General features: G+C 37.7%; 1 protein-coding gene across 6 annotated transcripts in view; it reads right to left on the reverse strand.

Annotated features, from left to right (window-relative positions):
* Window positions 1-13,319, reverse strand: part of RNF17 (ring finger protein 17) — a 111,893-nt gene that overhangs the window by 47,210 nt on the left and 51,364 nt on the right. For 5 of the 6 annotated variants that reach the window (XM_049701235.1, XM_049701234.1, XM_049701236.1 and 2 more), the window contains 4 exons: window positions 11,062-11,215; window positions 7,146-7,261; window positions 5,603-5,723; window positions 2,854-2,974 (listed from right to left, as the gene is read on the reverse strand). In XM_049701235.1, the coding sequence (XP_049557192.1) occupies window positions 2,854-2,974; window positions 5,603-5,723; window positions 7,146-7,261; window positions 11,062-11,215 (512 nt within the window). The remainder of the gene's footprint in view (window positions 1-2,853; window positions 2,975-5,602; window positions 5,724-7,145; window positions 7,262-11,061; window positions 11,216-13,319) is intronic. The other variant, XM_033409409.2, reaches the window with a different exon arrangement.

A 13,319-nucleotide genomic window follows, 5' to 3' on the forward strand; every position in this document is an offset into this window, starting at 1 on the left:
CTTTTGGTGTCTTATCTTAGATATCTTTGCTCAATCCACTGTACTGAAGATTTCCTTTTTTCTTCTGGAAATTTACTTTTAGCTCTTAATTTTAAGAGTATAATCCATTTGAGCTAGCCTTTGTGTACAGTGTGAGGTAAGAATTATGCAAATGCAAATTAAACCAAATATGAGACACCACTACACATCTACTAGAGCCACCAGAATCTAGTACACCGACAGCACCGAATGCTGGCGAGGATGTGGAGCAGCAGGAACCCTCACTCACTGCTGGTGGGAACGCACACTGAAGTTACTGTGGAAGACAGTTTGGCGGTTTCTTATAAAACTAAACATACTCTTATCATAGGATCCAGCAATTGTGCTACTTGGTATTTACCCAAAGGAGTTGAAAACTTATGTCCACACAAAAACCTGCACGCAATCTCTACAGCAGCTTTATTCATAATTGCCAAAACTTAGAAGCAACCAAGATGTCCTTCAGTAGGTGAATGGATAAATAAACTGTGGTGCAACTAGACAATGGAATATTATTCAGTGCTAAAAAGCAATGAGCTGTCAAGCCAGAAAAAGACACAGAGGAAACTTAAGTGCATATTACTAAGTGAAAGATGCCGATCTGAGAAGGCTACAGACTGTATGATTCCAATGTGGAAAAGACAAAACTACGGAGACAGTAAAAAGATCAGTGCTTGCCAGAAACTGGAGGGGAGGGAAGGATGAACAGGCTCTCACAGAGTTTTAGGACAGTGAAAATACTCTGTATGATACTATAATGGTGGATTCAAGTCATTATATATGTTAAACCCCACAGAATACACACTAATATAAACCATGGACTTTGATGATTATGACACGTCCATACAGTCTCACTGATACCAGCGAACACAACACGTTAGGGGGTGATGATGGTCGGGAGGCTGTGCCTGCGTGGGGCAGGAAGTGTACGGGAACTCTGTGCCTTCCGCTCCACGTTCTGAACCCAACACTGCTACAGAAAACAAAGCCTATCTAACAAAATAAAAAGGGTGACAGACCTGAATATGAAACATAAAACTATAGAATACACAGGAGAAAACCTTTATGACCTGGGGTTAGGCAAAGATTTCTTACCTAAACACAAGCACCTGAATTATAAAAGAAAAAACATTGTCAAACTGAACTTCAAAACCAGAACCTTCTGCTTTTCTTTTTTTAAATAAATAAATTTATTTATTTATTTTTGGCTGCGTTGGGTCTCCATTGCTGCGTGTGGGCTTTCTCTAGTTGCGGCGAGCGGGGGCTATTCTTCGTGGTGGTGTGCAGGTTTCTCACTGCGGTGGCTTCTCTTGTTGCAGAGCACAGGCTCTAGGCACGCGGGCTCAGTAGTTGTGGCGCAAGGGTTCTAAGAGCGCAGGCTCAGTAGTTGTGGCGCACGGCATTTGTTGCTCCGTGGCATGGGGGATCTTCCCAGACTAGGGATCGAACCCGTGTCCCCTGCACTGGCAGGCGGATGCTTAACCACTCACTGCGCCACCAAGGAAGTCCCCCTTCTGCTCTTTGCAAGACACTTTAGGAAGTCAGATTGGAAGAAAATATTTGCAAAGCACATGCCTAATGAAAGGCTTGTATCTAGAATGTATAAACAACTTTCATATTTCAATAACAATAAGCAACAATGTTTTAAAAGCCAGACACAAAAAGGCAAAATGTTATATGACTCCATTTATATGAAGTTGTGGAATAGTCAGAATTATGGAGACAGAAATTCGATCAGGAGCTGCCAAGGACCGGGTGTGGCGGAAGGAGACTGACTACATGAAGGCACCAGAGGGAACTCTGAGGGGTGATGGAAACAGTCTGCATCTTGACTGTGATGATGGTTGCATGACTATATGTATTTATCAAAACTCATAACTGTACCTAAAAAGGGTGAATTTCTTATTGTATATGTTATATATCTCAATAACCCTACTTAAAAAAAAAAAAGAAAACTCAGTCCAATACATTTGAATGTTTCCTCTCCTTTCCTTCCCTCCCTCGCTTAGGACCTATAGTGAAAAAGGGCAGGCCCTCTCTTCTGCTACTAGTTCCGTTCCTCCCTTGTTAGGGGCGAGGTGGGGGGAGAGCCAGACCACACGCTGAGCACGTCACTGCAGGCCTCTGCTGGGTGTCTCCTCACTGCTCCTCTGGCTTCCCCTGGCAGGCATCACGTGTGGGTGTTATCAAATATTGGCTTTCTTAATGGCTGTGCGAGGGAGTTCTTCAGAAGACCCCTCAGGGGCCAACCCCAATGCACAAGTCACTATTGTGGAAGAACTGCTGTGTCTTGACTTCACACCCTCCCACCCTCCCTAGCACCGCTCTGCTCTTCTGATTCTGGGGTCACCTCAACCACTGGCCTGGCCTGGGTCTCAGCACAATAGCTCAAGCCTGGGTCTCTCTGAAAGTATCTACCTGAGCGCAGGAAAGATCCACATGTCTCCAGGTGAGAACATGGGCTTCTCTGCCACGATGCTCACGCTCGACCCTGCCGTTTCTCTTCCTGATCCTCTTCACAAAGGTTCAGGAGGCACCTAAGCAGACACCCCACCTAGAATAAGACGCCAGTCTCCTTTTCTTAGAAGCACCCTCCATCTCCAGGAGCCATTCTTGTTGTTGTAGAATCCCTTACAGATGAAGGAAAAAGCCACTCTATTCCCACTAGACTAAAGACTCCAATTATTTTTCCTTCTCTTTTTACTGACCCATTAACAGGGAAAAGCTCCCAAGTCTATAGCCTAAGCAGATAATCAATGGGGAATGATATGCCAGTTTCCCTTCTTGTGAAGTGTTACATATGAAGTAAAAATAAAAGTTTACAGGTCCACTTACCCTACTTCATAAGATGCTAGGCCCTCTTTAACTAGCTGGTCATTAATACTGGTAGGAGTCATTCCAGGAGCACCATGAAAATCGAAAAGCTCAACTAAGAGCACATTGTCTTCCAGAATTTCTGTAAAACCATTAAGACTAGTTTGGGGAAAGAAACAAATATGTCCCAAAATATACTAAAGAGCAATTTTTAAAAACCTGAGAACTTAATTTCCTTCATTTTGCATCATGTCAGTCTCTCTCTAGGGGTAAAAGTAGCATTTTTCACACATAAAAGAACTGCCAATGTTAATAAAATTTTCATTTTAGGTTATTGTGTACTGTTCCATAATGAACCGAAAGCAGCTTAAAGCTTTTAGATCCAGAAAAAACATAGTGACATATACTTATTGAAGCAGCATTCTGTTGTGTTTTTAAACTGTTTTATTGGATTCTGCCAAATTCCAGAGGACAAAAGAAATGAATGAAAGTTAATTCAGGCCAGTGCTTATTTGCAAAGTTTTACAGCTTTTATAAGAATGGCACCAAACAACAACAACAAAAAAAAGCAGCACAAAGTTTAAAACAACAAAAACTCAACCCAGAGCATTAAGTGGAATTTTTCCCCGTCCTTCTGTTTTTAGGACAAACCATTAGGTCTATTTCTTAATCTAAACTGGGAGTTAGCTGAGGGTAAAGTTACACCTCGTGTGCCTATTTACTTATTTATAGTACATAGCATAGAGAACCTGCTCAATATGCATTTGAATAAACGACAGAGGAATTTCTTTAGGAAACACACAGTTCTATGCACTGAGATCGGTTTATGCCTATACTTCTATACAATAGTAGCTGGCAGGTGCTAAGAGAATGATGATTCCAAATAAAAAGATAACTCATTACCAGCAGTAACATCCTATATTACCTAGTTGTAAGAATACATGTTAGAAAGCTATTTTTCAAGAGTTTAAAAATCATTCTTCACTACTTTTTTAACAGATAAATTATCTAGAAACAAAAAGCTAGATAAATTATCTAGAAACAAAAAGCTAAGCAACTCTGAGCCTCAGTAAACTCTAATCTCCTCACTTTCCATCTTTTGTGCTCCCTTTAGTGCTTTGATTTCACACTGCCCATGCACAAGTTCTTTATTCCACAGGGCCAGCTTCCCATGGTGCTGTACCTTCACCATCTTCCCTGCTCTGCTCCTAATTAAAATTTAAATGTCTCTTGCTTTGTAAGGTAACAATGTATACTAATCTCATCACTGTGCAGGTTAATGGGGAAAGATGTTTTAGGTCTGGTGGGGCCTTCTGGCATTCCTTAAATCAAATTATCTAGGTTAAGATACACTACAACTTGTGTTTAGATATTATTGGTATAACAAGTAATTGAGAATGAAAAAGGGGGAGTCAAGAGAGAAACCCAGGAGGTCTTGTCTTCATGGGTTAACCTCGGGAGGAGACGTTAAAGGGAGAGCTAAAAACCAACAGAATAAAATACCAAAAGGAAAGCTGAGAAGCAGAATTAAAGCACATTAAGTCAGCTCAAAATCAGTGGAGATTACTCAAGACTAAGAGGCCCTTAACTTACTGTTTATATCAGAGAATCCAAACATAAAAATTCTATAGACTAAGGGTACAATTTCTACCATCATATTCCTCTTCAACAGAGCTACTACGTCAGAACAATGTCTTATGTTAAAGTGAATAAATTAACACAAATATGCAATCATTTCTAGGTTATGTGGCCTTGAGCAATTGATCTTTAAGCTTCAATTCCCTTGTAAAACAGGCTAATAATCTCATGGTATTTTGGGTTTACTAGATGGGAGTATGATGAAAATAAAAAAAATGGATACAGTAAAAAGTACCTTTTGAAGTCCCTTAAGTCAACCCTAAGTAAACATGCTCATGTGTATCCTGCACTAGTACTTGTTAAGACCAACACAGCCATGTTGGTCACAGCTTTGGAAAAGATCAAAATCCCAGATAATAACAGCTTTCAAATCCCCCATCCAAATCCCTTGGGGCCAGACATGTTTCAGAATTCTTCAAATTGAGAAAAGCTATATAGAACATATATTGCTTATTTTGTAATACCCACAGCAATTCTGAGGCAGCAGCTCAGAAGCGAACATGACTATCCTGAAGTGGAATATATCTCACTGTAAAGAAGATCAATACAACATATAGCATTGTATCTTCATGTAAATTCAGATCAGATTTTGCCATTAAACTTGCTGGGTTACCAAACTGTGGGCTAGCGCTCAGCCTGTGTATCTCAGACCCAAACTGTTCCAAAAAAGAAGCAACTTTTTTTCAAAATATGCCGAGAGCCTATACTTAAACCTCCTCAAGTAGAATGAAACAAAAACAAAAAAACCTATTTACCAGTTATGTCCCATCTCCCCTCACTTTCTTGCAAATTATACCTTAGCATCCATCACTCCAAGATGAGGGACAGAGACCCAGGACAAAAGCAAAGAGAAACAAGAGAAGCTAACTCCTTGCTTTACGGCTTTCAAAGGGCCATGCTGAGGGTGACTTGATCTTTAATGGAAATTTTTGCCTCATGTACTGATTTTAGGCTCTAGAGCCTGCAGAAGATATTATTCCATTGTCCCCAGTTCTCAATAAATGTTCTCTCTCACTACTCATACTGATGACACATTGAATTTATTATATGATCTGACAAATGTTGTATCATAATGTTAGTCTTATTTAAAATTATGATCATACAGCAACAAATAAAAATGGAAATAGCTTACTAATGACTGAACATGTCATAAACTTATCTTGAGTCTTTTCTTGAAATTTTTCTGTAGCTTTTTTTGACCACTGCAGTGTCCCTTTACATGGTTCAATATAGGCCAGCTTACATTTAATTGCCTGTGTCAAACAAAATTGCACCATTAAGAAAGTAAACTTAACTTACAGTTATTTTAGAATTAAAATAAAGTGTTAAATGTGTACAAAACTAAACTTTGCATTTGAATTTAATACATATTTAGAAAACAAATAAATGTCCAAAGATGTCTCTAACAGTACTTTTATAAATGCAAACAGTTAATCAACAGAGTATGGGATTAAGAGGTACAAACTATTATGTATAAAATAAGCTACAAGGATATATTATACAGCACAGGGAATATAGTCAATATTTTACAATAACTATAAATGGAGTATAACTTTAAAAAATCATGAATCACTATATTGTACACTTGCAACATACATAATGTACATCAGTTAAAAAATAAAATCCGTAATAACCTATTAAAAAAAATCCAAACCAAAAATGAAACAAACAACAAAAAAACAGAGTATTTTGTTGAATGAATTATTGTATACTCAGTGGAAAAATAAGCATCCACTGAAAGAATTACGATACACTGTTAAATGAAAAATCAAGTTATAGGACTATATATAGTCTAATCCCATATTTTTTTTTTTTTTTTTGCCATACGCGGGCCTCTCACTGCTGTGGCCTCTCCCGTTGCGGAGCACAGGCTCTGGACGCGCAGGCTCAGCGGCCATGGCTCACGGGCCCAGCTGCTCCACGGCATGTGGGATCTTCTCGGACCAGGGCATGAACCTGTGTCCCCTGCATCAGCAGGCGGACTCTCAACCACTGCGCCACCAGGGAAGCCCTAATCCCATAATTCTTAAAAACACAGAAGATGTATCTTACAAGTATATATATCAAAAATATTGAATAATTCTGAGTGATTCCCACCTCATTTTACTCATCCGTATTTTCAAATTTTTCCTGTATCATTTTACCCATTTTTAAATGAAAAATACTGCTTAATAACAATTCAAATACTAGGAGTATATGAATTAGGAAATAAACCTCCTTAAACTTATCTCTGGGGACTAGGATTCCAAGATAAGGATAAGTTTTTTATTGATACTTATTCTTCCAGACTTCTCTCTTTCTCTGGCACACATTATATATACTTAAACATAAATGGGATCACAGTAAAATCATTTCTGTAATCAGTTTTTTTCACATAATATATCATATTCTTACTACCTTATACAGATATTTCAAAATAACACTAAAAGCTGCACACCAGTAAGTACTTATAAAGACACAAATATATACACATTTAGAATTAATGTTTATTTGTTAAGATACATATTATTTTTTAAACAGTAACTACAGAGACTCTTTTCTATAGCCCATGAATCAGAAATTATTTACAGAAAAAGTGAAGTTAAAAGAACATTTCTACAGTGAAAATAACTTCTAAAAATACTTGCATATTTGTGCTAATATTCTAACCCTATGATTTATAATGAGTAGATTACCTTCTCTGCAGGATTCAGAAACTCATCCTTTATTTTACGCATTTCTTTAAGTGTTATTTTTGCTGTATTGCCAAAATCCACATATTTAACTTCAACTTCACGATGTCCAGGCAATCCTTCAAAAATTATGAAATTGGAAATCACAAACTTGGGAAAAAAAAGAATTATCTAGCAAGATTAAGACTGATCTACAATCAACTAGATTCGAACACTTTTATGTTCAACATACAAACTTAATATTATTTTAATGTAGAAAACATTTCTAATATGTGAACTTCACAAAATCAACCATAATGCACAGCTGTTCAGACTCGGTGAATGAGAAACTAACAATTTAAAGATATCTAGGGCTACCCTGGTGGCGCAGTAGTTGAGAGTCCGCCTGCCAATGCAGGGGACACGGGTTCGTGCTCCGGTCCGGGAAGATCCCACATGCCGCGGAGCGGCTGGGCCCGTGAGCCATGGCCGCTGAGCCTGCGCGTCTGGAGCCTGTGCTCCGCAATGGGAGAGGCCACAACAGTGAGAGGCCCGCGTACCGCAAAAATAAAAAAAATTAAAAAGATATCTAAAGGACAAACAAAATCAGGATAACAAAACAGCCATCAAATGCTAGGTGTTATGTCCTAAAAGTTAAGAATTAGGTTTGGAGTTAGACACTTAAATGACATGTGACTCTGAGAACGCTAATTAATATCTCTAAGATACTACCCTGAGCAAGTTACTTTTTCTCTGTAGGCTTCATTATTTCACCTGCAAAGTGGGTGTACCAATAGAATCAAATCTTATTAAGACTCTTTTTGAGGACTCACCTATTTAAAATACTCTGCAAAGAACCAAGCATAAAAGAAGCACTTAATGTTTGTTAGTCAACATAGGTAATCAAACAAGGCAAAACACTTAATGATCAAGACACAGGTTCATTTGTATAATATCTAATTGTGAAATTTAAAAAAATTATCTGGGGATATTGTGAAAAATGAGCAGAAACAGACCTCTATGTGAAACTAGTTTTCATATTTTAAAGGATACCAAAGAAACCTCTGGAAGGTTTGAACACATCAAAGTTTGGATAAAGATCTATCATAAACTGACCTTTTTGTAAATACTCAGAATATGAAATATGACTGACTTTAGTCCCCTAAGCACACGTATGTACAATGCTACAAAACTTGTTGCCATTACTTTCAAATTTAAAAACTAATACAGTACATGTAATTTCAAAATGGAAAAAGTTTGGGCATTCTCTGCCCCTTGGTAGAAGTGAAAGCAGATGTAACAATACTGGCACTGCTCGAGATGGCACTCAGGCAGCTCAGGTACCTGAGAAGTCGTGTGTACCCTAAGAGTAAGGTAAAGAGGTGAGGGGACCTTGCCCTGTTTCCACTGGAATCCTCATGCAAGAAAGATAATCTCAAGTGTAACGACACCATTAGATTCTTACCATTCCTCAAGTCTCTGAATGCAGATGCGGTTTTAAACAAAAACAAACAAATGGATATGGGATGGGACTTAAAAGAACAGTTTTCCCCAAATTATCAATCATGTGTGAGTAGAATCGGGAGACATGGAAGGTCTCAAAATTTCCCTTCCATTTATTCTCTCTGAGGAAAATGCTCCACCAAAATATGGGAGTAAACCGAAAAGGTAAATGAGATCCAGAAAACAAGCAATCCAATTTAGGAAAACAAGTGAAATAAACTCCCAAAATAACAAGCCTAGGGGACAAGCAGTCTAATTGGAGCAAATAACAGGATGTTTTCACTGTTACGAAAAAAAAAAAAAAATCAAACCAGCATTATCTGAAAAGTCTAATCATGTGGAAAATTGTTTTAAACTATTAGGAAAATGTAGCCATAGGTTACTGGCCAAAAAGTTCTTTCGGTTTTTAAAGTAAAAATAAAAGACACATTTTTCATTTTCACCAAGCACTTCATTGAACAACATATTCACCCTTTTTGTTCCACTACCTTCTGCCATTTTTCAGGCAACTTCATAATTTGATCTTCCCAAAACTTATCTTTTTGAACAAAGAACTGTTCCAGGTGCCTTTTACAGTCTTCCAGGAGATGGAAATTTTTTCCATTAAGAGAATTTTGTGAAGACCGAAATAAATGGAAATCTCAAGGTGTAATGTCTGGTGAATACAGCGGATGAATCAGAACTTCCCAGCCAAGCTGTAACAGTTTTTGCCTGGTCATCAAAGAAACATGCAGTCTTGTGTTACCCTGATGGAAGAGTATGTGTTTTCTTTCTTTTTTTTTTTTTCTTGGCAGTACGCGGGCCTCTCACTGTTGTGGCCTCTCCTGTTGCGGAGCACAGGCTCCGGACACGCAGGCTCAGCGGTCATGGCTCAAGGGCCCAGCCGCTCCGTGGCATGTGGGATCTTCCCGGACCGGAGCACGAACCCGTGTCCCCTGCATTGGCAGGCGGACTCTCAACCACCGCGCCACCAGGGAAGCCCAGAGTATGTGTTTTCCGTTGACTAATTCTGGACGCTTTTCGTCGAGTGCTGCTTTCAGTTGGTCTAATTGGGAGCAGTAGTTGTTGGAATTAATCGTTTGGTTTTCCGGAAGGAGCTCATGATAAGAGGATTCCCTTCCAATCCCACTATATACGCGACATCACCTTCTTTGGATGAAGACTGGCCTTTGGTGTGGTTGGTGGTGGTTCATTTTGCTTGCCCCACGATCTCTTCCGTTCCACATTATTGTACAGTATCCACTTTTCATCCTCCGTCACAATTTGTTTTAAAAATGGAATGTTTTTGTTACGTTTCAGTGGAGAATCGCATGAGGAAATACAGTCAAGAAGGTTTTTTTCGCTTAACTAACGTGGAACCCAAACATCAAAGCGATGAACGTAACCAAGCTGGTGCAAATGATTTTCAACCCTTGATTTGGATGTTTTGAGTACGTCAGCTACTCAAAAGCATCTCCAGCATGGTATGACGTTGACTGTTCTCAATTAATGTCTCTATTTGATCGATATCAACTTCAACTGGTCTACCTGACAGTGGAGCATCGTCCAGAAAGAAATCTCCAGCATGAAACTTCGCAAACCACTTTTGACACGTTCTATCAGTCACTGCACCTTCTCCATACACTGCACAAATCTTTTTTTGCGTTTCAGTCGCGTTTTTACCATTCTTGAAATAATAAAGCATAATATGCCAAAAATGTTGTTTTTCTCTTCCATCTTCAAAATTAAAATGGCTACACAAATTTCACCAATTTTGATGTTTCTTTTTAAATGCACGCTGATACGACAGCTGTCACAATACAACAAACAATACAATTGTTTCGAATGAAGTTAAAGACAACTAAGTGCTATGAGAGCCATCTTACGGGAGAAACGAACCTTTTGGCCAACCCAATGAAAGAAAACGGAGTGAAAAACTGATGCAATTATTAACTCAGAATTAAACTATACTTTATGGAGTAGCACTGAAAATACCTGCATAGAATAAGAATATAACTAAAAATTTTGATACATCAATAACTATGTGGGGGGAGAGAGGGGACAAAAGAGCTACAAGAGATCTAAAATTCATATAACATAATTAATACCTAAGACTGAAGTACCTACAAAGTATTATATTATTTAGAAGAAACAACACAGATAAATAACAAAAAGTATTTGTCTTTTTGGAGAAGAGTGAAGTATGTGTCATTTACCACTATTTAACTTTCTCAATAAGGCAATGTTAGAAAACAAAAAAAAAAATGGTCAAGTCCTAGTCAAATCGAATGAAATCTAAGGAGCCAGAGGTTCATCTATCAACACTATTGCTAGCTTTCTAAAGAGCAAAACTGTAAGATCAAATAATATCACTTCCATGATTTAATTTGTACTGACTCAAATGGTATCAATTTTTAAGCATAACACTTCCCTGAGGAAATAGTATGCAATTTCCTACCAATAACTTTTGCTCGGTACCAAACTCCATCTTCAAATTTAGCTACACAGGCTTGATCTTGAACTGGACAGAGGATTTCAAGATTTTCTGCATCTTCATTTTTATAGAATTCCTCAATTGCCTTTAATACAAATAAAAAATCCAGGCTCTTTATCTAAGAAACAGAGTTAAAGCAGGGATTAAAGTACTGTAGTTTCATAGAAACTTAAAATTTAAGTGTTGCATGTTTATAGGCACTGCTCATAAAATTATGAAATATTAGCACTGAATTAGATATAAGCTGTCATGTAATTTATATCTGAAATACTTTGTTACAGAAGTAGTATATAAAATTAGCATATATAAACATAACAAAATTTTTAAAAATCACATTTTTCCAGATATCTAAAACGTATATGCTTCTAGGTATTTTTCTTTTTTTTTGGCTGCGCTGTGCAGCTTGCAGGATCTTAGTTCCCTGATCAGGGACTGAACCCAGGCCCAGAGCAGTGAAAGTGCTGAGTCCTAATCACTGGACCACCAGGGAACTCCCGCTCCTAGATCTTTCTCTAAGCACACTTTCCATACTTTTGTATGTACCAAAAATGAGACCATACCATACGTATAATTCGATAATCTGCATTTTTCTATCAATTCTCACTTTTTCTGCTTCAGTAAGTGTTCCTACTAGTACTTCTAGACCATATTAGATTTCCCTAACTGACCAAACCCAGTATCCAATCTAAGACTACATGTTATATTTGGTTATCTCAATAAGTCTTATAATTTAGTGTAGTGTTCTTTTTAAAATGACCCTGTCTTATTAAAGACAGTGTGCTATTTTTCTGCAGAATGCCCCATCTTCTGGATTTATGTGGTTATGTTTTCATCCTGTTATTTATCTTGTTCCTCCACCGAGCAGGGCCTATCCCTGGAATTTCTCCCAAACTGAGAGTTGTATCTACAAGTTTGATGGATTCAAGCCAAATCTTTTGGCTAGAATACGTCAAGTTGCAACAAATCAAGACACAATATTACTGACTCACTAAGGATATGCTAAGATTCACCTACAGAAAGGGCTTGTGATTCTCATCCCTTCATTGTACAGTTACGTTTTTCCCTTGTGGTCACCAAGTAATTCATGTAGTACTACTCTGGCATTGTATGAACGTCCAATTTCCCATCAGCCATCCATCTAATGGTTTTAATGTGAATTGATAAATCTTCTTTAATAAATCAATCATTTCAGTAGAGTTTGTGAAATGACTGCATAATTGAATAGAGCTTTATCTTATTAAATGGGACTATTTGGTTACTTTAAATCCTGATGTTCTTATACTACTTAAAACACAGCTCCTAAAACAAAACCAAGGATGAATGTTTATTTTTCCAAATACCAATTCTTAAGATGAAAAATATTTTAAAATCCATCTCAAATGGTCAAAAAATGAAGTTTTTCTCTTTTGTGGGTATAATAATGCAAGTGGAAATTTTCTGAATCTTTTGTTATTTCATATAAATTATTTTCACAACACTTTAAACCTTTTTTTTTTTTCCACAGTACATTGTTGTAATTGTTCTATTTTATTGTTGGTTATTGTTGTTAATCTCTTGCTGTGCCTAATTTATAAATTAAACTGTATCTTAGGTATACATGTATAGGAAAAAACATCATATATACAGGGTTCAGTACTGTCCACAGTTTCAGGCGTCCACTGGGAGTCTTGTATCCCCTGCAGACAAGGGGGGACCACTATATGTGATGGAGGAAATGGACGGAGGTCTGGATGCACAGACTGTAAACCTTTATTTCTAAGTAGGTATTATTCATATTCTTCCATTAACAGATTACCCAAATGGAACACTGGAAAATTCAACAGAGAAATGACATCAGCAAAACAGCAGACTCTGAAGCTCCAAGCTCTTGTGTCCCCACAGAAACACTGAAAAAATGAGAAACCATCTGAACCAACTTTGTTAGAGCTCTGGGAAACAAAGGCTTACAGCACCCAAGCAAACACCCAATCAAGCTTTCAACATTCAAGGAAATCAACATAAACATTTGCTGAACACGAGCTAAAAGAACAGAGAGACTTCAGTGATCACATACTAGGAATAGTATTTGTAAGAATAGTTTGAAAAAGTCTCAAAATAAACCAACTACTAGTCTTCAACAATTTTAAAAAATCCAGGATGTGTGTGGCGGGTGATCTTTCAGAGTTCTGTAATAGTCAATGCCCAATTTTCAACAAGAAATCAGAAGGCATACAAAGAAACAG

This window comes from Orcinus orca, chromosome 18 (assembly GCF_937001465.1).
Source record: "Orcinus orca chromosome 18, mOrcOrc1.1, whole genome shotgun sequence".
Taxonomy (NCBI): Eukaryota; Metazoa; Chordata; class Mammalia; order Artiodactyla; family Delphinidae; genus Orcinus; species Orcinus orca.